The sequence below is a fragment of the Grampus griseus genome (genome assembly GCF_964374135.1).
Source record: "Grampus griseus genome assembly, chromosome: 1".
Taxonomy (NCBI): Eukaryota; Metazoa; Chordata; class Mammalia; order Artiodactyla; family Delphinidae; genus Grampus; species Grampus griseus.
The window spans coordinates 95,654,090-95,679,773 of NC_139017.1; the positions used below are offsets into that span (position 1 = coordinate 95,654,090).

General features: G+C 37.2%; 1 protein-coding gene across 16 annotated transcripts in view; it reads left to right on the top strand.

The window, feature by feature from the left end:
• Positions 1 to 16,936, top strand: part of FRRS1 (ferric chelate reductase 1) — a 95,555-nt gene extending 78,619 nt beyond the window's left edge. For 12 of the 16 annotated variants that reach the window (XM_082680055.1, XM_082680057.1, XM_082680054.1 and 9 more), the window contains 7 exons: positions 6,196 to 6,309; positions 7,657 to 7,769; positions 9,479 to 9,565; positions 13,376 to 13,473; positions 13,711 to 13,769; positions 14,593 to 14,736; positions 15,911 to 16,936. In XM_082680055.1, the coding sequence (XP_082536181.1) occupies positions 6,196 to 6,309; positions 7,657 to 7,769; positions 9,479 to 9,565; positions 13,376 to 13,473; positions 13,711 to 13,769; positions 14,593 to 14,736; positions 15,911 to 16,068 (773 nt within the window). In that variant the 3' untranslated portion in view covers positions 16,069 to 16,936. Of the gene's footprint in view, positions 1 to 6,195; positions 6,310 to 7,656; positions 7,770 to 9,478; positions 9,566 to 13,375; positions 13,474 to 13,654; positions 13,770 to 13,853; positions 13,931 to 14,592; positions 14,737 to 15,910 lie in introns of those variants that run through there. The other 4 variants (XM_082680050.1, XM_082680052.1, XR_014298387.1 and 1 more) reach the window with 4 other exon arrangements.
• Positions 16,937 to 25,684: the final 8,748 nt, after the last annotated feature.

Sequence of the window (25,684 nt, forward strand, 5' to 3'; positions counted from 1 at the left end):
GTCATTTGCCCAGACAAGTAAATGGTAGAGTTGTAATTTGAACCTGAACTCTTTGACCTCAGAGCCCAAGTGTTTCACTTTCTAACATGGGAAATGTGGGAAATGAATTTTTAAGGAGAAGGTCAAATATTTGCAGTTTTAAACAAATATTTCTAAAGTGCAGGTTATTGTCTTATTGTTATTATTGCAGCTGTCACTTATTGTATATTACATATATCTCATTTATTTCTCACAGAGGCTTTGTAAATAGATATTATGTTGCCCATTGTAGAGATAAGAGAACTGGAGCCTAGAGTGGTGAAGTAACTTGTTCAAAATCAAACAAGTAGCAGAGTCAGGAATTAAACCCAACTCTGTTGCAATTACAGGAGTTGTGCCCTTTTCATCATATCAAACTGCTTCCTTTTGTGCCCAGCATGTTATAGGTGCTCCATAAATGATTACTGACTTGAATGGATGACAAATTGCTAGGAGATTTTAACAGTTTGCATTTGTACTTTAAAAAAGTTTATACTTAAAAAGTTTATACTTTAAAAGAAAAGCTGTGTCATTTAAATGGGTGAATTCTATTGTGCAATAAATTATGTGTGGTTTTGGGTGTATGGTGATGCCAAAAATTTCTTCTTAGGCCAGCATTGTAGAATTTGGAATGCATTTTCTGATAGAAACAATATGTTAAGTAATAGTTCTAACATTTTCCTGGAAAAACCTAGTTTGTGGACAATTCATGTACAGAATAAAGCACTGTTTTATCCCCCTTTCCTGCTGGTGTTGCTGTGCTCGTGGCATGGTAGGGAAAATCTCTACCTTGTGTTTTGTGGTGTTTCCCAAAGCATGGGGCTCAAATAACCTGCTTCAGAACCATCTGGAATGATTGCTCAAAAAGCAGTTTCCCTAGCTCCATCCCACACTCTCTGTTGTTTGTGCTTGGAATCTGCATTTTAACAAGCATTTCAGGTAATTGTTCTGTATACTGTGGTTCGATAACTTACTGCTCTAGGACAATGTTCTTCCAATGAAGGTGTACATATTGTAAGGTAGTCCAGGGGATACAGAAAACAATACCAGAACTTTTTTCTTAGATTTATTTTATCTCACTAAAAAGTTCTATTTTAATAGTGTCATAATGTGTTAAAACAATAGTACATAAATACGTTTATTAACATAAATATACATATGTCACAGACTCGTTTTTGTTTTTTTTTAATTTTAAAAATTTATTTATTTTATTTTTTTTGATCGTGTTGTGTCTTTGTTGCTGTTCCTGGGCTTTCTGTAGTTGCAGCGAGCGGGGACTTCTCTTCCTTGCGGTGCGTGGGCTTCTCATTGTCATGGCTTCTCTTGCTGTGGAGCATGGGCTCTAGGCACGTGGGCTTCAGTAGTTGTGGCACGCGGGCTCAGTAGTTGGGGCTCGTGGACTCTAGAGCACAGGCTCAGTAGTTGTGGCGCTCGGGCTTAGCTGCTCCGGGGCATGTGGGATCTCCACATGCGCTCGGGCTTAGCTGCTCCGGGGCATGTGGGATCTCCCCGGACCGGGGATCGAACCTGTGTCCCCTGCGTTGGCAGGCGGATTCTTAACCACTGCATAACGAGGGAAGCCCCCCATTTTTTTTTTTAAACTGGTGGAGTGCAAAGCAACAAAACAAAACCTCAAAAAACCAAATCTAAACGTTACCGCTTCAGGGAATTCACTTTCTAGTTCCCTTGTATTGGGGAACAAAGTACAGTTACCACATAAATCAACTGTCACTTCTGATATCTAGTCATAGGTATGTGGATCATTTATATGCTGCGCACTGCTTAAAAGCAGTGAGACTTTGTTAGGTTGAAACCATTTTTCAAAGCAGTCATATAATCTCTGTAACCCATGTTAATGTAGAATGAGGTCGTCCTGGGCAAATCTGTTTCTCAGGAGGCATTGTTTACTGGCAGTCTGAAGGTCAGAGGGAACACCATGGTGAGTCAGATGCTTCAGATGATTCTTAAAGACTATGCCAAGCTCTGAAGGATGCTACATTATTAGTAAAAATAGAAAAATTAACTACTTTCTTCATCCAAATATGCAAAAGTGATTCAGCAAGAGTGATCAAAACTAAAATATAGGGGAAATTGCTTAACATTTTCAGATTTCAGATTACTTTTCAGGTTTTCATTTTCTACTAATTTTTCATGTTATCCTTATTTTTGCTGTAAGCTAGCACATAATTATCTTTCTGTTCTTTTTCTAACTGCTGAGGTTTTTTTCCACCCTTTCACAGGTAATTTTATTCTCTTCTCTGGGTGTCAACAATGGTCATAGATTGGAATTTGAAACATTCAGAAAACAGATACCTGAATATTGTCACATTTCTTTACATCACAATTGAACTATTGAACATTCATGTCTACTAAATGCAACGAACAAAACAGTATAAATTTTTACCCGATTCCCTTGTAAACAAGGCTGGTGAAATCCATTGGTGACAAATGGAATTAATGCATTACACAAAGTCAGTGAGGAAAAAAACCTTCCCTGTGAGTAAATTATTCTGTTTATAAATAAACTCTGATTTTTTTTTCAGCACACATTTACAGACCTGATCAATGAAAAGAAATAAGATATGTATTTTCCTTTAAAAAGAAAATGTTGAGAAATGGCCCACAATGGGAGAAGTCACCTAGGAAGAGGGGTCAGAAGCAAACTAAAGATAATTGAGAGTTGAAAGTACTGTCATATTTAGTAAAACAAATTTAAAACGTTTTTCTAACTGCTGTTTTGCCCCCAGAAAGCTGACTTTATCCTATCATGAAATAAGCAGTCATGTGAAATGCTGAGTGTTTGAACTGAAAGATAGAACTCACTTGGGTGAATAAGTAATTCCCAATCTGGAAATCTACCAATTTAAATAATTAATGAAGTAGAGACCCTGTTATCACATGACCTGTTATTTTGACAATTTAGGAATAATACTGTAGAGCCGTGTACTACACATGAACCCAACGTTCCTTAGAGCATAACGCCTAAATTATAATGGAGCCATACAGTGGAACTTCAAAATTATGATGGACTTCTGCTTTAATGAAGGTTAAGTTCATCTTAGCCCATGGCTCCATGGTGAATCAGAGTTTAAAAACACTTTTCTTCCAACTTGACTCTCAGGCTGTTAGGAATGTGGTCTGGTTTTTATCACTACCACTCTACTAATACAGTATTTTTATATTATTCAGTGCGTTTCTTGTCATTTTCAATAGTTTTTTTCATTCTTTTCTTTTTGACATTTTTGTAGCTTCTGATAGTTATTGTCTCTTTCTTCTTGACACAGGTCTCTAGGTGTTCACGATATAAAACTCTTCTCGTTTTCTGCTTTATCTCGGATCTTCTCTGTAATAACAAGCCATGATATAATAGTTCACCAAATGAATAACCTGGTGTCCAAACACCAGTTTTTGAATAGTCCATTTTATCTCTACTGTTTCAAAAGCCTTTTTATTATACACTAAAAATCTTTCAGTAAATCAACTTGTTTATAGTTTATTCTTCCAGTGATCTGTTTGTCTATTACTGCACTGGTTGAAATTACTATAGCTTAATAATAGGTTGTGAATTTTGATAAAGCATGATACCCCTCCTAGCCTTCTTTTTCAGGAATTCAGGAATTCTTGCCTCTTCCTTGTGTATCGGCTCTTCTAGATAAAATTCAGAAATGATTTATCAAATTTCATTAAAAATCCTATTGGAGTTATGACTGGAATTGAAATGAAATTTTAGATTAATTTGTGGAATAATCAACGTCCTTGAGTCTTCCTATCCAGGAGTATATTGGGATATTTCATTTATTCAGATCCTGTGGTTTTCTTCATATCTTCCTGTAGGGCTTATTTATTTATGTTACTTTGTTCCTATGTATTTTATAGATTTCTAATACAAACTATTGTGAATGGGATTATTTTTTCTTACATTTTCTAAATTTGTTGGTGTATAGGAAAGTTATTGATCTTTGAATGCTTATCTTGAATGTAGCCACCTAGTTTTCCAGTTGATGGTCTTGGATTTTCTAGATGAAACATCATATCTTGTGCAAATAATGACAAGCATAGTAGCCCTCATTTTCTTTCTTTCCTTGTCTCACTGCATTGCTTACTTCTCCCAGAAAAATGTGGAATGGCAGTGGTGATATGGTAAGTATTCTTATCTTATCCCTGATTTTGATGGGAATGCTTCTGATATTCAGTATTGTGTCGTATTTTTCTGGTGGATATATTTTATTGTGTTTAGGAAATATTCTGTTCCTAATGTTACAAAGAGTTCATGTCATGGATGTGTGCTGAAGTTTATCATTACTTTTGTAGATTTCTGAATGGTGAACAATCCTCACTTTCCTGGGATGAAAGTCATGTCTTATTATTCTTATTATTGCATAATTGATTTAATTCACCAATATTTTATTTAAGCTTTTCACATCTATATTCATAAATGATTTTGGTGTATGGTCATAGGATTCTGTGCGTTTGTGTGCGTGTGCATGTTGGCCTCATTTTGGTTTCAGTGTTATGATAATCTCATAGAAAGAACTCAAGAAAAGTTTAAATAAATATGAATTTTTAAAGTTAAAAAAATTTTTAAATGGTATGATATAACTCATCCACATAACAGCCTGAGACTTTAGGAATGGAAATATTTGACTAATAAAATAAATTTTTTATTGTTATGATTCTCCAGAGTTACTACTACTTTGATCAATTTTTGTAATTCTAGATTTCCTCAGAAATTCGTCCATTTTATTTAGATTTTGAAATATTTTTGGCTGACTTAAAGTTGTATATAGCATTTTCACATAATTTTAAAGAATATGTTCTATATCAGCAGCTATGTCACTGTTTTCATTTCTAATATTGTTTGTGATATTTCTTTTTATCTTGTCAGATTGTCAAAAAATCAATCGATTTTATTGGCCTTTTACAGAATTGATTTTTCTCATTTTTAGACTTACTGGTTTGTTAATTTCTACCTTTATTTTTAATCAATCCTCCTTTTTGGTTTTCTGGGTTATGTTTTGTTTTAAACACATCTTGACTTAAATGATTATTTCAATACTTTAAAGTCTTTTTATATTTTTTTAAGGAAATGCTTTAAAGATGATTAAAAACTTCTTTTGAATAGTACCTTAATTACATCACATGTGTTTTGCTATGAAGTAAGTGCCTTCAATGTTATTCGTTTTAAGAAGACTTGTGATTTAAGTTTTGATTTCCTATTTAACCCAAGGGTTATTTAGAAGAGGAGTTTCTTTTTTTTTTTTTTGCGGTACACGGGCCTCTCACTGTTGTGACCTCTCCCGTTGTGGAGCACAGGCTCCGGATGCGCAGGCCCAGCGGCCATGGCTCACGGGCCCAACTGCTCCGTGGCATGTGGCATCTTCCTGGACCAGGGCACGAACCCGTGTCCCCTGCATCGGCAGGCGGACTCTCAACCACTGCGCCACCAGGGAAGCCCTAGAAGAGGAGTTTCTTAAATATCTAGCTGGACCATTTTTTCCTAGCTTTCTGTTGTTAATTTGTTTCATTTTAGATAGATAATATAACCTATATAAATATTTCTTTTTGGAAATCATTGAGGTGTAGTCTGTGGTCTAACACTTATTTGTTTGAAACAAAGATTCATATATATCTCATATCAAATTTCTTAATTATTTTTATTCTTTTTGACACTTGCATTGTATTCTAAAAACAATGTATTTTCCATAATTTATTTACTCATTCTCCTAATGATGGACATTTAGCTTGTTTAAATTTTTTTTTAGCCAGTGTAAAAAGAAAGTATCTATTAACATGCTTATAGATATACCTTTGGTTAAAAATATACCTTTGGTAAATATTTCTGTAAGATAGATCCCCAGAATGAACACACACCCATACATACCCATATACACAGACTAATTGGAATAATTCTATACATGCACAGATTTAACTTTATACATAATGAATATTATTATATTATATACTAATACTACATATATTTATATTATATTAATACATGTGTATTAATATAATATCAATATATAATAGTATATATATATATCATGTCTATTGAAATTTATTTATTTTTTATTACCTTAAGAAATTTTGTTTCCATGCCATGCCATTGTCTCTCCATTCCTTCTCTCCTGAGAAAGTAATTCGTCTTCTTCTTCTTTTTTTTTTGTTTTTAAATTTCAGGTCGGATTCATAAGCATTCTCAGCAACCTTTGATTACATATGACAAATACAATGTGACAGGCTATCCAGAGAACATAGGAGGATCCCATTCTTTACTCCTTCTGAAGGTTCATGGTAAGTTACATGTGTAACATTATTACTGCTTTGTGGAATATACTTAACTTTGTGGAATAAATTTAGTGCTGGCTAGATTGAGAATGGTACCAGGCATAATTTAGCAAACGTTCATAAATCAATAACATTTGTAGGTAGCATAAACAATAACATTTGCAGGTAGCATTATCTATTTTAATGTTTGATAATTTTTATTAAAAATGAAGAGTAGGAATAATTCAGTGGTTTTAACCCTGACTGCACATTAAAATCACCAGAGGAGCTTTTAAGACATCTGTAATTTTAAAAAAGTACGATAGTCATCTCTGATTGCAGCCAGGATTGAGTATCATTGGGTTAATTAATTTAACTTTTATGAGACATTAATTATACCATTTATTAAAAATTGCTAATAAAAGAGTGGTTTGTGATTGTTTAATTATAATAGTAGTTTGGTTTCAAAAATACAATTTTTTTGTTGAAGAACTGATCAATGTACGAGTATTTGAGGGTATACAAAGAACTCAGTGCTATACTTAGGTATTATATACTTAAAGTGATGAAGGGAACCAAGTTGGAAGAGCAGTAGCCTAGAAATAAGGCTCTGATGTACTCTGGTTCTACAAGTGAAAGTTGATTCCATTTGAAAAGTAGTCCAGTTGATTATTGAAAAACGGGATTGAAAAATAGGGAAATAGTGTAAGTGTATACTATACTATTGTAATGTATTAATATTGGTGGGAACTTTCCTTAATTGGTATATTTCCTTTATATTCTCCAGAGTTATCCATTCTAGTGAGAGTTTCAATAAAGCTTGAAGCTATCTTTATTGTTGCTATTTTGCTTCTACCAGTAGCTCTAGTTGAACAGTAATTGGATTCAGAAGTAATGTGCCTATTTGTTTTCCATTATTTTTTGGAGTGAAATGTGAGAAGATTCTGAGATAAGTTCAGAAAGGCTGTATAACTTCAGACAGTATAATGATTAAGAGCACAGTTATTCAAAGTAGCCTGGGTTCAAATTCCAACTCAGTAACCTTGGGCAAGTTACTTAACTTCTCTGTGCTTTCCTTCTCCATACAGCAAAACTGGAATAATAATTATACTTTATAAGAATTGTTGTAAAGATCAATTAGATTAATACACATAAAGCACTCAGAGACAGTGCTTGGCACGAAATAAGAGCTTTGGAAGTGTTAGCTATTAGAAGTAGTAGTGGTGGTGGTAAAAGCATTGATATTTAGGTTATGTTTATGTCAGCTGAATGTATTTTTGTTGGCTATTTACATTTTCTATGCATTTAGCTTGGTCATTTAAGAGACAGCTTAATTAGACTGTGTTGTCAACCTTTGCATTTTCTCACCTGTAGGTGCCTTAATGTTTGTGGCATGGATGACTACAGTTAGCGTAGGTGTACTGATTGCCCGGTTCTTCAAACCTGTTTGGTTAAAGCCTTTATTTGGTGATGCAGCTTGGTTTCAGGTAGGTGGAGAAAAAGGTTAATGCAATTTCCATATTATTTGAACATTGCAACATGAAAACACATGAAGTAAGTGGATTTTTTTTTTGTTTATGTATGGTTATAGTTGTAATTTTGGAATCCTCATAATTTCTTTTTGCTCTTTGGTTTCCTAACCAACTGAGAATAGACACAAGGTACTTGATGGAAAAAAAAAATAAAGACAGCTCTATGAAGGGCCAGGCTGGATTGGAGAATGTATCAGTGCCATGTGCGTTTCTTTGGAACATGGATTTTGGGACCCAAACGATCTTGAGTTACATGTCTAGTTGCAGAAGAAGAGACTAGAAGAACATTTACCCACTGCACTGAGTACAGATGGGTTGAGGAAGGCAGCAGAGAAGAAGAAAGAAATAGTGGGTGCTTACTATGTTGCAAAGCAGTGGTCTGTCCTCTGGTTGATGGGCCAGTGAATGTTAGGCCGTCCCTAGCTCACCAGTCAAGATCATGTATCTCCTGTGTGGATGGGAAGAGAAATTAAAAGTGTCCTTTTTAATGCTGTCCCTTCCCGTGGGATGAGGAGGCAGTCTTTTAATAGAAACATGAGCAAGAGTCAATAAATACCCCTCAAGACAAAACAAAACAAACCTTTATCTTTCATTTGTCATGGAGTATAGATATTTGCACATATAGTGGAAGATCAATGACTATGTGTTGAGATAGAATGTACATGTCTGCTTATAGAAAAAAATACTGCTTATTGGAACAGTTTTGACTTTATAAGAGGTATTCTTGAAACTTTGTATAAATTTGTAGCTTTTAAGATTTACCTTATCTAAAATTGTTTCTCGCTTTTGGCTGGCAGTGTTAATCTGTTCTATTTGTTCTCAGTAATGACTGCTATATCCTTGCTCCTGTCTCTGCCTTTGATTGCTCTCTCTCTCTCTCTCTCCCCTCTTCTCATGTGGATATTCCCAACTGGAAAACTCTTTATGTCTCCTCTTTACCAATTCAAACCCTCCACTGTCTTTAAAACTATGGTGTCTATATGTATATAGGGTGACTATATGTTCTACTTTCTGCTGATGTGTGTATATATATATGCACACACCCCCCATATATGTCTGTGTGTGTGTGTGTGTGTGTGTGTGTGTGTGTGTGTGTATCTATCTATCTGTGTATATAGTGATTATATGTCCTACATTCTCTGGGATAGTTTTTGTTTGCACCAGTTATCCTCACATAATCAACTAACAGTGCCCATTTTCACTCTCGGTATTCTCCTCATTTGGATAATGAATTACACATTTCAAATATGTTCTCTTATCTGCTCAATTAAATCCCAGACTCCCCAGGAAACAGTACTTTCTGTTTCCTTGCAGTTTCATTGTATCCAAGCACTGTGCTTGGTGGTGGAACTTAATAAATGTGTTTGGAAGAAAATGATGGACTTGGCAAGTAAGTGCTCTGTGTGTGTGAAATATCCATTCCTGCTGTTCTGGGCAGGTGGATTCTTGGCAGATGCTTTAGAATGATGAGGTTGGCAGCTTAGGCTTTTCTTTAAAGTTCAGTGGAATAGTAAGATTTTTGTTTTTAACTGACCACAAATTGTGGCTAGGTGTCAATTGAATGCATGCCTTCTGTGAATCTCATCCCATGACCTTCATAGTGACGTCAACTCCTTTCTCTTATGTAGTTAACTCTCTTCTCATTTGTGATTTCATCCTTGCAGGTACATCGAATGCTCATGCTTACTACTTCTGCCCTCACTTTCATTGCTTTTCTTCTGCCTTTTATTTACAGAGGAGGCTGGAATTGGGTAAGTAGATCTTAAAAAGAATGTTTTTATTCTATTTATATGTTTAAAATTCATTTTGGTGCCAAAGGAGATTGCTGTTTTATTCTCAGATGATGGGTAAAAAGATATTTCTGCATGTATCCCTCTTTCCTTCCTTTTTGAATCATCTGATGACTATTTCACATGGTTGGTGGTCAGGGATGAAGTGAGAATGTAAGTGCAGATTACTTGGTAATGGAATGTACTTTTAGACTGCCTCAAATTTTAAATATACACTATATAGCTTTAATAAATTTTCTTGCTATAGAATGGTACAAATTGAAAGCATTATATCTGAGGAACATGAACACTGTAAGTGGTTTTCTCTAACTAATACTATGACTATCACTAAGCTAACATTAGTTGCATTCCTACTGAACAAACTGTGCTAAGTGCTTTACATGTGTTATCAAATTTAAACCTCAAATGAAGTTGTTATTGATAATAATCCCATGTCACAAATGAAGAAACTGAGGCTTATTCTCAAATGTGTATCTCCAGCTTGGACCTCTACCCTGATTGAGACTCACACAAACAGCTGTCTACTCAGGAACTCAACTTGCATGTATAAGGCACCTCAAACGGAGTTCCTGACCTCTCCTCCCAATCTTGCTCCATGTGCTGCCATCCCCATATTAGTTGTTTGCAATTCCCTTCTTAGGCCAAAACATTGGAATTATTCTTAACTTTGCTCTCACGCCCCATGTCAAATCCGTCAGGAAATCCCATTGGCTTTACATGTCAAAAACACCACTTTTCACCATCACTGGCACTACTATGTGGCTTCGAGCCACCATCATCTTCTGCCTGGACTTTTTTGCAGGCGGCACCTAATTGATCTCTCTACTTCAACCCTTGCTCGTGTACAATCTGTTTTCAACCAAGAAGCAGAGTGATTTTTAAAAAATGTAAATCAGATGAGGTCATTCCTGTGCCCCAAACTGGTTTCTCTAATGCCTCTCAGTTTTTCTCAAAGTTAAAACCAAAGTCCTCCATGATTGGCCCCCAGTTACTCTCTGAATTGATCTGCTCTTTTCCTCATCCAATAGCTCATTTCATTTCACACTGGGCTAATGCTAGGTATGCTCCTGCTTTATAGTCTTTTTTTTTAAATTAATTAATTTATTTATTCTGCTTTATAGTCTTTGCAAAGATTCTTCCTTCTGCCTTGGTCATGCCTCCTCTACTCCCTCACCTTCTTCAAGTCTTTGCTCAAATAATAGCTTCTCAAAGAGCCCTGCTCTGCTTCATTTTTTTTCCTGAAGCAATCTTTACCTTACGTCGTTTCAGATAATTTACTTAAATATTATATCTTTTCTTTGTCCGTCTTCTCACACTAGTATGTGAACTCCATGAGAAGACAGGATATTTACTGGTATGTTTGCTACTGTATTTCTAACACCCAGAACAGATTCTGGCACATGAGATATTCAGTAGATATTTATGGAATGAATGAATGAGGCTTATTGAGAATTGGAGATGTACCTAAGGTCAGAGCCTGTGCTTCCATTATACTCTTCTAGTTTAAGAGCCAGTCAGAATTTGATACTAAAATTTAATATTTCCGTTTGGGCTGTTGCTACAAGGGCTAAGATTGATGACTCTTGGGTCACAATATTATTAGGAAACCTCTTTTCTGCTTTTTAGGTAGTTTATAGATTGATCAACCTATTTTTTTTTTAATTTTATTGGGGTATAATTGGTTTATAATGTTGTGTTAGTTTCAGGTGTACAGCAAATTGAATCTGTTACACATATATATATATCCACTCTTTTTTAGATTCTTTTCCCATATAGGCCATTACAGAGTACTGAGTAGAGTTCCCTGTGCTCTACAGTAGATCCTTATTAGTTATTTATTTTATATATAGTAGTGTGTATATGTCAATCCCAATCTTCCAGTTTACCCCTCTTCCCCCACCCCCTGGTAACTGTAAGTTTACCTTCTACATCTGTAACTCTATTTCTGTTTTGTAGATAAGTTCATCTGTACCCTTTTTTTAGATTCCGCATATAAGCAATATCATATGATATTTGTCTTTCTCTGACTTATTTCACTCAGTATGACAATCTCTAGGTCCATCCATGTTGCTGCAAATGGTGTTATTTCATTCTTTTTTATGGCCGAGTAATATTCCGTTGTATATATGTACCACATCTTCTTTATCCATTCCTCTGTTGATGGACATTTAGATTAGATTCCATGTCCTGGCTATTGTAAATAGTGGTGCTATGAACACTGAGGTGTATGTATCTTTTCGAATTATGCTGTTCTCTGGATATATGCCCAGGAGTGAGATTGCTGGATGGTATGGTAGCTCTATTTTCAGTTTTTTTAAGGAACCTCCATGGTCAACCTAATTTTTTTTTAAAGGAAATTATGAAGATTTTCTGATATGACTCAAGATATTGAAACTTTATTTTATCCAGGTACTTGGACAAGCGTAATACTTATTTTGTAAACTTTGTAGTTTGTAGTCTTTGCAGTTTATGACTATGGTAGTAAAAAGGTTAAGAGCACAGTTGTACAGCCAGACTGCTTGGATTCAAATCCTCATGTCATCATTTATTACTTGGGACACGCTGGGCAAGTTGCTTAACTTCTCTGTCCCTCGGTTTACTCAAGTGGGGATAGTAGAGTAGTTATCTTATAGGCTTTCTGAGGGTTGAGAGTTAATTAACTGAAAGCACTTAGGATAGTCCCAGCACATTCTAAATATATAAGAATTTTGTTGCTGCTGTTACTGTTTTTTATTAGAGAGAGGCACTTTCCATCTCCAGGGTCCAGGTTATAACTTATCTGTGTATAACTGAGTCCATGACTTGAAAGTTTTATAGTGCTCTTCTGTCAACTTTTAGTTCCTAATTTGCAAAATCGTCCTATCTTGGCTTGGAAACCACTATGTCCTTGTTCTAGATCACAGGTTTTAGAGCCTTCCCAAGCATGGGAGTCAGTGACAACAGACTGTGATATCACAACAGACAACAGACTGTGATATCCCTCTATTTAAACGTGTAACGTATTAGAGCATCTTCTTAATTCTTCTCTTAAGTTTTTAAATGAAATAATTGTGCAAAGTGGTCTAATCCAACTGTCTGCTGTTTTCAGCAGGCACACATCACTGAGGGAGGAGTGTAACCGAAACTGTTGAGATATTGTGTTGATGATTTTTCTTGGTTTAGACCTTCGTTCTGAACAGAGGAGATGAGATTTTAATACAGTGGTTGTGCAGGTTGTTCTCTTGATCAGCAAACATTTATTGAGTGACTAAGGCTCTGTTAAGCATATGGGTTACAAGGAATCAAGTAGAAACTTCAGCTCCAGGAAACATAGAGGTCTGAACAAGTAATTAAAATACACTGGGTTGATTGTTCCTGACATGCAGATACTAACTAGTCCTAGGTGGGCTTCAGATGGCTGTGCTGGTGTTGATGGTCATCTAACATCCTGGTGGGAAGAGGCAGCATTCTGTGCATGGATTCCACCACAACCATTTACACACTGTGTGGCCTTGGATGCATTACTTGATATCTCTGACCCTCAGTTCCCCCATTTGTAGAAGTGGGATATTGATAACTGTCAAGCATCATAGTGAACATTAGTGATAATATGTATAAAGTATGTGCCTGGTATAGACACTCAGTGAATGGTGCCTGTTATTATAACTATCATTATTAAATGTTTAAAGCTACAGAAAAACGCTAAGAATACATCTGTGTGTATTATTTTTAACCTGAGGGTTTAATCGATCGGCAAGATTGAGACCATTAAAATGATATAACTTTGTTCAGCATGCAGGTTATCACCCATACCTTGGTTGTATAGTGATGATTTTAGCAGTTCTTCAGCTTCTTTCGGCAGCCTTCAGACCACCTTTACATGACCCAAGGTACTTAAGTCTTTATTTATAAATGCTTTTAATGTAGATGTCATTAGTTGGGAAACCAATTCCTTTTTTGCATCTTATAAAATTCAGTGATAAATTATACTTACTTTAAAAGGTTTTAAAATGTATTTCAGATATCTAATTCCTAGGCAATAGGGAAATTACATGCTTTTTATTCTCTTAGGAATTAATTGTAGTTCCATCACTTTCAAGAATACTGACTGGTTCTTTATTTGGTAGAAGGCAAATGTTTAAGTGGACTCATTGGAGTATGGGAACAGCTGCTAGAATAATAGCAGGTAAGTAATTGTGATGCTACTTATTCATATATAATTGCAGGTTGTTTATATTGCAAGTTGTAATTTGGCTTAAATGATTTTTAGATGCATTAGTAATTGGAGTAATTTGCTGTTGAGGAGAAATCAGTCAAACGTTGAAATCCAGAAAGTAATTTCTAGAGGTAACTATTTAAGCCATTACTTCAGTTTCAAGGTTTTTAAAATGACTTTAAAACTCTCCTTTTGAGACTTTTTTTTAGCATTTGCCTTTGCCAACAGAATAAGCTATGCTGATGACCAAACATTTAAGCAGTTCAACTTGAGGGTCAGTCGTGGGTTGGGCTGAAGTGGGCTACAGGGTCCCAGCCCTCTGTCTCCAGGTTTTCTCCATGGGGATGGTACCTTCCAGGGAAAGGTGTTTTTCAAAAGTCAAGTATAATTATCCAGTGTACTTTGATGCTTTATGTAAGAAATATCTAAGCTGACACCTCCTACCCTCACATTTCTACAGTCTATAGAAATTCGTGGAAGGGGAGGTATAATCAGAAATGGTTTCCATACGTTTCTCCCTTCCTACATTGCAGACTTAAAACATTTTGAAAAATTTGGGTACCTCTTTTTTAACAATTGGTAGATTGTAATTATAATTTCCCATCTTAGCCTTTCTGGTGTTAAAACTAAAAAAAAGACTAAATTAACTATTTGGTCTTAAATATTAATCTAATTGATATCATAAACTCTTCTAGTATATTTTACTTGATATAATTAGCGCACATGCATACATGCATACACGTTACCTCTTGAATTGCATTTGAGTATATGTATTTATTCCTTATGAATGTAGTGGCAACAATGTTCCTGGGAATGGATTTACCAGGATTGAATCTTCCTGGGCCATGGAAAACCTATACAATGATTGGATTTGTAGCCTGGCATGTTGGGACAGAGATTGTTCTGGAGGTACACACTTACCGACTCTCTAGAAAAGGTAACCTGTTGAAAGAGCAGTGTTATGTAGAATCACTTTTATACAAACTATTGGAATATAATTAGTTTCTTGACACTAATTGTTGACCCTTACATGGTAGCTTACTAAAAGTTTCTCTTTTGATTACTCAGTCTGTGGTAAAAATAGTGGAAAATTTCTGCGTTTGTTTTTTATATTCATTAGTATTAGAATCAGTGAGTAAAATGCAAGGGAAAGAGGTTTTAGGGAAGAGGCCTTCTTTGTAGGTACTTTTTACTTTTCATGCTGGTCTGACTTGGGGCTAGAATGCACTGAGAGCCCTGAATGCCTGGAGCTGAGAGACCCCTGAGATGGAGGAAGAAGAGATGCCCATGGTCAACACAGGGCAAAGCTGCAGACAAATTTTACCTATTTGACAAACTTCCTGTGTGCTGTCACTTAGGTTGCCCTATACATCATATGTAGCCAGCTAACCAGCATGCTAGATAGGAAGGATTTATTTTGCCGGTGCTCTCTAGTGGCAAGGTCTGTTTTGGTCTCACCTCTAGGCAGGGTAAGATACCCGTAGCCATTAGAAGAGATTAGTAGAGAATCAGTGATATTTTAGCTTGATTTCTAGTCTGACTGTCTTTTGTGTCCTATCTAGTTCTCAGCCCCTCAAATAAGTAAAGGTGGCCTTCTAAAAACAAAACCTGTTTGTTGTCTAGTGTGTGTGCTGTGAATCTAGGAGCCTGGGCAGCTTTTAGGAACTGAGTACTAAATATCTGTCCTACCATTTTTTGGTTCTTGATTAGGTCACATATATAGGGTTTGAGTCTTTCTTTGATGTTTTTAATTGAAGTACAGTTGATTTACCATATTGTATGGGTTTTGAGTCTTAAAGGACTTTTGATCGCTAGATTATGGCTTGCCATTTAAAATACATATGTACTTAAAACTTGGATTGTTAGGAGTTTGGTATGGTGTTTATTGACTAGGAGAAAGTCTTTTAACAAATGTATGCTGTAGCCAGCTTGACCTAATTTGTGAGAGCCTTAAGTATTCAAGAAGTTTGCAACATTTGGTCACTTGAAATGGGAGAATGAACATCCTGGAAATCGGCAAACACTACAAATCAGGTTTGTTTTTTTTTTTTGAGAATTAGTTTATCTGCATACCCACTGGCCTTACAAACTTATGTTCTTATTCTTGACAGATGAAATATTGGATGATGATAGAATTCAGATCCTCCAGTCATTTACTGCAGCTGAAGCAGAAGTAAGTCTTTTTTTCTTCTTTATTGACACAAACCTTAATGATAGTTATTCTTTTTTTTCATATCTCAATTTTTTTCTTTCAGGGTTATGCTTTTAAAAAGGCGGTGTTAGCAATCTATGTCTGTGGGAATTTGACTTTTCTCACTATGTTCTTATCTGCAATCAACCATCTATGAGCGAGCGAAGACCTTGGCTTTTGCAGACCAGGTGATAATTATCATCAAGCCAAAAAACTTGATGCCTGTATCGACTGGAGTGTATTCATGACTTCTAATTAGGAAGACCAGGCCATGTCTGTAGAGAAATTCGGAAGTCTGGTCTTTAGAGATCAACATTCACTAGGGTCCTATGGGCTACAAACTGATGTCAAGCTTTTACATATTATTCTGAGTCTTAAAGGGAAGATTGTACTTGAGGAGAAATGACTCAAATATTTTTTATGCTGAAGTTTTAAGAATGTTAGCATGTAAGAAAATAACTGTTTGGAAAAACATAAAAGATGTCATAGGATAAAATGCAGATAGTATTAAGGTAAATATATTTTGGACTATAAAGGTGCTGTGGTACTTTAAAGAAAACATTTATTTTTACTAGTTTGTCTGAATGGTCTTTTTTTAGGATTTTTTTCCCCTTACCCCCTTTCTTAAAAATTTTTTGGAAACACGTTTTCGGTCCAGTGTTTTGGACATATCCTTTGTTTCATGTATTTTGTTACTTCCCTGGTAAAAGTGAAAGTAGGGCTAACACCATTTCATTAACATTTAAATATATTATTAATATTATAATTTCTTTCTTAGCAGTGAAATGCAAGTGTGCATCTTCTGATTAAGAGTGTCTTTATATATTCAGCTACAGAGCTAAAATGGCATTCTATATGCTAATTGTTTTGACTCTGAGGTTGTCTTAGCCTTTGGAGATTGTAGACTTGCATTTCAAAATTAATAAAATTCACTCTTGTGAACATATTTAAGAGTTATTCTTTGTCCTTGTGGTAATAAAATAATATGGGTGGTACTGTTTTGTTAGAAGATCCTGATGCTATAATGAATTAGAATTATCAATGTTATTTCCCTTCCGGTTCCAATAATTTCTATTTTATGACTGGGTCTCATGTTTGCTATGAGGACTTCTAGCCAGTGGGTGGCGCCATAATACTACTGCTTTGTTACTGTTCACTTGTGTTGATTCATTTTTAGTACTTAGATAATATCTTGGGATGGCATTTCTCTTAAAATTCACCAACTCTTAATATTTATTTGAAAAATTTCTGTCTTTTTTTCTTTTCCTAACAGTTATAGGTTACAAACTGAAATTAGGGACCAATGTTATTTTCTGGTTTCAATTCTATTTGTTTTCTAACCATGATTGTTTATAACCGTTGTTTGATACTTCCCTTTACATTCCCGTGACCTTGTAACAAATGAACATAACTATCTTAGGCAGAGGAAACAAGCAAAACTCTACATTCTTAAAATAAAAAGTTTAGGGAGGCATATTTTACTTTTTTATGTGTTCTTTCTGATTGGTCCAAGGACCTAAATTCTATCTGGCATAAATAATAGCCTCAGCGATGTATCTTACATCTTTCACTGGGTAAAATGATATGTTTTTGTTCTTTATACAGGTGTTTATCATAAGTAGCTTAGGGTTTGAGATGTGAACTTTCCGTGTTTATGTTCTATAAGTGCCAGGCTATTTACAGTCTAAACTTTCCTTTTGAATGCCTTTATCTAAAAACGTTTTGTTTAGTATAGAAAGTTAAATGTATACTAAAATATTTCCCTCTAACTTTCAATTATTAGGGGCCTAAAGGTTAATAAAATTCTCTTAAGAAATTATATCATACATTTGACAAGGAAAGATTTGTTTAAGGAGAAGATGAACCTTGGTGGGTTTCGTTTTCAAATTCGTGAGCTTGCTGGATTTCCAGTGCTGAGGCTAACCTATTTTAACTTTTCTTTTTCATTGATTCATCTGTTGGCACTATTTTGATATATCATCAATTGATATACAGAGTTGTCCAAAGAAGTCTTTGTCATCTAACCTTAGTAGACCAACAAACCTTTTCATTAATATCAAATTATGATTCTTCTGCTTATGAATGGTTGACATCTACAAATTGAAAATGCCTATTCGTTGCTCCTCTCAGTTTTCCTTCTTGATTTTGTAATAAACAATCTGTTTTTTTAAAGTTTTTTTTTTTTCAGTACGCGGGCCTCTCACTGTTGTGGCCTCTCCCGTTGCGGAGCACAGGCTCCGGACGCGCAGGCTCAGCGGCCATGGCTCACGGGCCCAGCCGCTCCGTGGCATGTGGGATCTTCCCGGACCGGGGCACGAACCCGTGTCCCCTGCATTGGCAGGCAGACTCTCAACCACTGCGCCACCAGGGAAGCCCTAAAGATATCTTTTGATAGGAGTAATTGTTAAACAAAATGCCTTTATATCTTCAGCAATGTTGCCTCAAATAGCAAAATCATGAGTTTTCTTCTTAAAGATGGGTTCTTCTATAAAATAAAAATAACTATTTATTTTTGAAAAAAAAGTGAAACAAATTCTAGAAAGTTGTGGTTGGGGTAGCATTCATAACTGAGGCTATTTTTGTTTTTATTATTTTCTTATCTTTGGAAATCAATCTTAAGGACGTGGGTAGCCTATGGCATAAGTTATTGAATAACACTTAAGTGCCTACTTGGTTATTAGGATTTTGGCTCTAATGTGTGTTAAGTGATATTCATCCCTCCACATCTTGTCCCAGTCCAGGTTGTGGTGGGAAGAGACAGATGCAGCAGATGCCAGCCAGGAAGCCCTAGGGGGGACCTGTAGCTTTTGGCTGAAATTTTATTTGTCTGTATATTCTGGTGAAGCAAGGAAAAAAAAAGGACAAAGGTCCTTGTTTAAGATAATCCATTGTAGACGGGAATGAAAGAAAGGATTCTTCTAAGCTCTTTTCAAATCAGATTAGGTTACACACTGTCACTGTGCACACCCTGCTTCTTTCCTTCTTGCCCAATACCCACCAGGCTCATCTCTGCACCCAGGTCACTGATGGTCATCTGCCTGGAATGCCCTTTCTGTTCCCTTCTTTCTAGCAAAAACTAGTTTATTAAGTTCTGGCTCAAAAATCCTTCTTGTTTTTGGAGGCTTCCCTGACTGTTCCTTCTACATAAGTGTCTCCTGACCATCCTTATAAATGGTATGCTGGGAGGCAGATAACCCTGTACATAAAAAAGACTGGGAGTCTGGGAGCAGAGCTGGAAGACCTAAGCATGCTTGTCTGATTTATAAGACTCATGTCGTTGGGCAAATTGCTCATTTTCTCCGAGCCTCATTCCTTCATCTGTAAAGCCCATCTCACAGGGCAGTTATGAGGAAGGAAGGAAGTGGTACCAGCAAAAGGTGCTTTGTACATGTTGTTGATGATGTCATTGCTTTTGATTACAGTGTTAAACTTTAGTAGTTTTTACCTATGGAATGTGTAGTTTTTATTTGATAAAAAATTTGATATTCACCTTGAAAACATTATGCTAAGTGAAATAGCCAGACAAGAAAGGACCTCTATTATATGATTTATTTACTTGGAGTACCTAGACTAGTCAAATTCATAGAAAGTAGAAGGGTGATTACCCAGGACTGGGGGAGAGGGAGGAATGGGGAGCTGTTATTTAATGGGTACAGAATTTCTGTTTGGGATGATGAAATTGTTCTGGAGATTGATAGTGGTGATGCTTACATAACACTGTGTATGTACTTAATGCACTGAATTGTATCCTTGAAAGTAGTTACAGTGGAAGATTTTGTGTTATGTATATTGTACCACAATAAAAAAATAATTAAAAATTTGATGTTTATAGGAACACTATTCACAATACCCAAATGATGGAAACAGCCCACATGTCCATCAACAGATAAATGAATAAGCAAATTGTGGTACATACATACAATGAAATATTATTCAGCCATAAAAAGATATGAAGTACTGATGCATGCTGTCACATAGATGAACCTTCAGAACTTTATGCTTCTCCATGGCTACCAGAGACATCAAAGGGCTGGAATAAGAAGAGGAACAGCAAATAAACAAACAAAAAACCTATTATGCTAAGTGAATCAGACACAAAATGTCACATATTATGATTATATGAAATATCCACAATAGGTAAATGCATAGCAACAGCAGAGTGGTGGTTGCCAGGGCCTTGAGGGGAGGGAGTGGAGGAGGGAATGGGGAGTAATTGCATGATGGGCATAAGATTTTATTTTGTGGTGCTGACAATATTTTGTTGATAGATAGAGGTGGTGGTTGTACAACATTGTGAATATAAGAAATGCCATTTTAAAAGGATTATTTTATGTTATGTGAATTTCACCTCAGTAAAACAAATATTTATCTGATTACTACTCTTGGATTATATCTTTGGGTGGAAAGATCTGGGAGGTTTGCTTGCCCTAAAATTCGTATCAGCTTAATTTCTTATTTCGTTATCAAATAAGTTAATGTCATTTTATATAATGCCTGGTCATATAACTCTGGTTTAGAGGAGAGACAGTTCCTAGAACATATCTTTATTTTTCTCCAGTGGTTTTTCATGGATTTTATTAATTTTTAAAATTTATTTATTTTATTTTTTACCAAAAACCTTAAGTAGTGATTTTTCCCCCAATTTTTATTTTATTTTTTTAAATAGATCTTTATTGGACTATAATTGCTTCACAATACTCTGTTAGTTTCTTTTGTACACCAAAGTGAATCAGCCATATGCATACATATATCCCCATATCCCCTCCCTCTAGAGCCTCCCTCCTACCCTCCTTATCTTGTCCCTCTAGGTCGTTGCAAAGCACCAAGCTGATCTCCCTGTGATATCTTTAGAAGTATATCTTCTTCATATATCTTATAAACACATAAAAGAAATTGTATTGTACTCTGGGTTTCTTGTAAGAACATAAACAAATTTTTGGTTCCCAATCAGGTACTCAGACATGGTAATCAAGCTCTGTGGATAAGAATTTCCTGAACCCATACATTCTAAATATGCGATTTCCACTGCCAGTAATGGCTAAGATCCTGCCAAATAGACTCTCCTTCAGAAAACTAGAGTAAGCTTCAAAAAGCAGCTGTCTGAAAGCCCCAGAGAGTGATGAGAAGCAGGAAGATTTGGATGAGGTGTCCACACTCAGAGGAGGAAAATTGTTTGGAGTTCCCTGTTTTCACTGTTTTTAGTTTCAGGACAGTTGAAGTCAACTGTGTATGTGGTGTGGGGTGGCAGGGGAACTGCAGTGTTTCTGGCCTAGAAATCCAGAGGACTGATGGCTGGTCAACTGCAGCTATCAAGAGAGTGGGGTGAAGGGAGGGGAGTTCCTTTCTTGGAAAGGAAAACACTAGAGAGGGCATCCCAAATCCTGTTTTCCCATAGCTCTGACTGATCCCTGAATATGTTCACATGCATAACGCAGGTGCAAAGCAGCTAGACCAAACAAAAAAATTTAACTTGAGATTGGAGCTGGAACACAAGAAACAGAGTTTGCAGTCCAACCCAGTTATTTGCCTGCTAAAACAAAAGAAGCCATATTCATTGGTGAAAAATAAGAGAATCCAGTATTTTATTTTATGATGTACCGACGACAATCCAAAATTACGTGACATAAAAAGAACCAAGAAACTCTGGCCCATTCTCCAAAGCAGGGGCTAGCTAACTTTTCCTTTAAGGGGACTGATACAAAATATTTCGGTCTCCGTGTTCATTCATCAAAGAGCGAAGCTTTCCCTTGGGGCCAGCAACACCCGGCAGGAGGACCCTTGTGGGACCCTGGCTTAAAAGACTTTCATCTGAAAAGATTTCCTCTTTATGATGAGGTTCTGCCCACACTTCCAATCTTCTAGGAGCTTGTAGAACTGTGGAACTGAAGAGCCATTATGGATCTTGGATATCACCTTTCCCAAGGCTCATATATCCCAGTCGAACTCTGAAGAGAGGCAGATCACCATATAATCTATCCAACTTCAATTTCAAAAGATGCTGCTGCTGATCAAAGGATACCTAATTCTGGAGACTTCCGGGGAGATGGCGGAAGAGTAAGACGCGGAGATCACCTTCCTCCCCACAGATACATCAGAAATACATCTACACGTGGAACAGCTCCTACAGAACTCCTACTGAACGCTGGCAAAAGACCTCAGACCTCCCAAAAGGCAAGAAACCCCCCATGTACCTGGGTAGGGAAAAAGAAAAAAGAAAAAACAGAGACGAAAGGATAGGGACGGGACCTGCACCAGTGGGAGGGAGCTGTGAAGGCGGAAAGGTTTCCACACACTAGGAAGCCCCTTCACGGGTGCAGACTGTGGGTGGTGGAGGGGGAAAGCTTCAGAGCCATGGAGAAGAGGACAGCAACAGGGGTGCGGGGGGCAAAGCGGAGAGATTCCCGCACAGAGAATCGGTGCCAACCGGCACTCACCAGCCCGAGAGGCTTCTCTGCTCCCCCACCGGGGTGGGCGGGGCTGGGAGCTGAGGCTCGCGCTTCAGTCGGAGCGCAGAGAGAGGACTGGGTTTGGCGGGGTGAACACAGCCTGTAGGGGGTTAGTGCGCCACGGCTGGCCGGGAGGGAGTCCGGGGAAAAGGCTGGACCTGCCGAAGAGGCAAGAGACTTTTTCTTCCCTCTTTGTTTCCTGGTGCGCGAGGAGAAGGGATTAAGACCGCTGCTTAAAGGAGCTCCAGAGACGGGCGCGAGCCGCGGCTAAAAGCGCGGACGCCAGAGGCAGGCATGAGACGCTAAGGCTGCTGCTGCCGCAACCAAGAAGCCTGTGTGTGAGCACAGGTCACCATCCACATCCCCCTTCCGGGAAGCCTGTGCAGCCCGCCACTGCCAGGGTCCCAGGATCCAGGGACAACTTCTCCGGGAGAACGCACGGCGCGCCACAGGCTGGTGCAACGTCACGCCGGCCTCTGCCGCCACAGGCTCGCCCGGCACTCCGTGCCCCTCCCTCCCCCTGGCCTGATTGAGCCAGAGCCCCCGAATCAGCTGCTCCTTTAGCCCCATCCTGTCTGAATGAAGAACAGATGCCCTACGGTGACCTACACGCAGAGGTGGGGCCAAATCCAAAGCTGAGCCCCTGGGAACTGTGAGAACAAAGAAGAGAAAGGGAAATCTCTCCCAGCAGCCTCAGAAGCAGCAAATTAAAGCTCCACAATCAACTTGATGTACCCTGCATCTGTGGAATACATGAATAGACAACCAATCATCCCAAATTGAGGAGGTGGACTTTGAGAGCAAGATTTATGATTTTTTCCCCTTTTCCTCTTTTTGTGAGTGTGTATGTGTATGCTTCTGTGTGAGATTTTGTCTGTATAGCTTTGCTTCCACCATTTGTCCTAGGGTTCTATCCATCTTTTTTTTTTTTCCTCTTAATAATTATTTCTTTATTTTAATAACTTTATTATATTTTATCTTACTTTATTTTATTTTACTTTATCTTCTTTCTTTCTTTTTTCTTTCCTTCCCTCCTTCCTTCCTCCCTCCCTCCCTCCCTCCCTTCTTTCTTTCTTTCTTTCTACTTCTACTAATTCTTTCTTTCTACTTTTTCTCCCTTTTCTTCTGAGCCATGTGGATGAAAGGCTCTTGGTGCAGCAGCCAGGAGTTAGTGCTGTGCCTCTGAGGTGGGAGAGCCAACTTCAGGACACTGGTCCACAAGAGACCTCCCAGCTCCACATAATAGCAAATGGCGAAAATCTACCAGAGATCTCCATCTCAACACCAGCACCCAGCTTCACTCAACGACCAGCAAGCTACAGTGCTCGACATCCTATGCCAAACAACTAGCAAGACAGGAACACAACCCCACCCATTAGCAGAGAGGCTGCCCCAAATCATAATAAGTCCACAGACACCCCAAAACACACCACCAGACGTGGACCTGCCCACCAGAAAGACAAGATTCAGCCTCATCCACCAGAACACAGGCACTAGTCCCCTCCACCAGGAAGCCTACACAACCCACTGAACCAATGTTAGCCACTGGGGACTGACACCAAAGAAAACAGGAACTACGAACCTGCAGCCTGCAAAAAGGAGATCTCAAACACAGTAAGATAAGCAAAATGAGAAGACAGAAAAACACACAGCAGTTGAAGGAGCAAGATAAAAACCCACCAGACCTAACAAATGAAGAGGAAATAGGCAGTCTACCTGAAAAAGAATTCAGAATAATGATAGTAAAGATGATCCAAAATCTTGGAAATAGAATAGACAAAATGCAAGAAACATTTAACAAGGACCTAGAAGAACTAAAGATGAAACAAACAATGATGAACAACACAATAAATGAAATTAAAAATACTCTAGAGGGGATCAATAGCAGAATAACTGAGGCAGAAGAATGGATAAGTGACCTGGAAGATAAAATAGTGGAAATAACTACTGCAGAGCAGAATAAAGAAAAAAAGAATGAAAAGAACTGAGGACGGTCTCAGAGACCTCTGGGACAACATTAAATGCACCAACATTCAGATTATAGGGGTTCCAGAAGAAGAAGAGAAAATGAAAGGGACTGAGAAAATATTTGAAGAGATTACAGTTGAAAACTTCTCTAATATGGAAAAGGAAATAGTTAATCAAGTCCAGGAAGCACAGTGAGTCCCATATAGGATAAATCCAAGGAGAAACATGCCAAAACACATATTAATCAAACTGTCAAAAATTAAATACAAAGAAAACATATTAAAAGCAGCAAGGGAAAAACAACAAATAACACAAGAGGGAATCCCCATAAGGTTAACAGCTGATCTTTCAGCAGAAACTCTGCAAGCCAGAAGGGACTGGCAGGACATATTTAAAGTGATGAAGGAGAAAAACCTACAACCAAGATTACTGTACCCAGCAAGGATCTCATTCAGATTTGATGGAGAAATTAAAACCTTTACAGACAAGCAAAAGCTGAGAGAGTTCAGCACAACCAAACCAGCTCTACAACAACTGCTAAAGGAACTTCTCTAGGCAGGAAACACAAGAGAAGGAAAAGACCTACAATAATGAACCCAAAACAATTAAGAAAATGGGAATAGGAACATACATATCGATAATTACCTTAAATGTAAATGGACTCAATGCTCCCACCAAAAGACACAGATTGGCTGAAAAACAAGGCCCATATATTTGCTGTCTACAAGAGACCCACTTCAGACCTAGAGCCACATACAGACTGAAAGTAAGGGGATGGAAAAAGATATTTCATGCAAATGGACACCAAAAGAAAGCTGGAGTAGCAATTCTCATATCAGACAAAATAGACTTTAAAATAAAGACTATTAGAAGAGACACATAAGGACACTACATAATGATCAAGGGATCGATCCAAGAAGAAGATATAACAATTGTAAATATTTATGCACCCAACATAGGAGCACCTCAATATATAAGGCAAATACTAACAGCCATAAAAGGGGAAATCGACAGTAACACATTCATAGTAGGGGACTTTAACACCCCACTGTCACCCATGGACAGATCATCCAAAATGAAAATAAATAAGGAAACACAAGCTTTAAATGATACATTAAACAAGATGGACTTAATTGATATTTATAGGACATTCCAACCAAAAACAACAGAATACACTTTTTTCTCAAGTGCTCATGGAACATTCTCCAGGTTGGATCATATGTTGGGTCACAAATCAAGCCTTGGTAAATTTAAGAAAATTGAAATTGTTTCAAGTATCT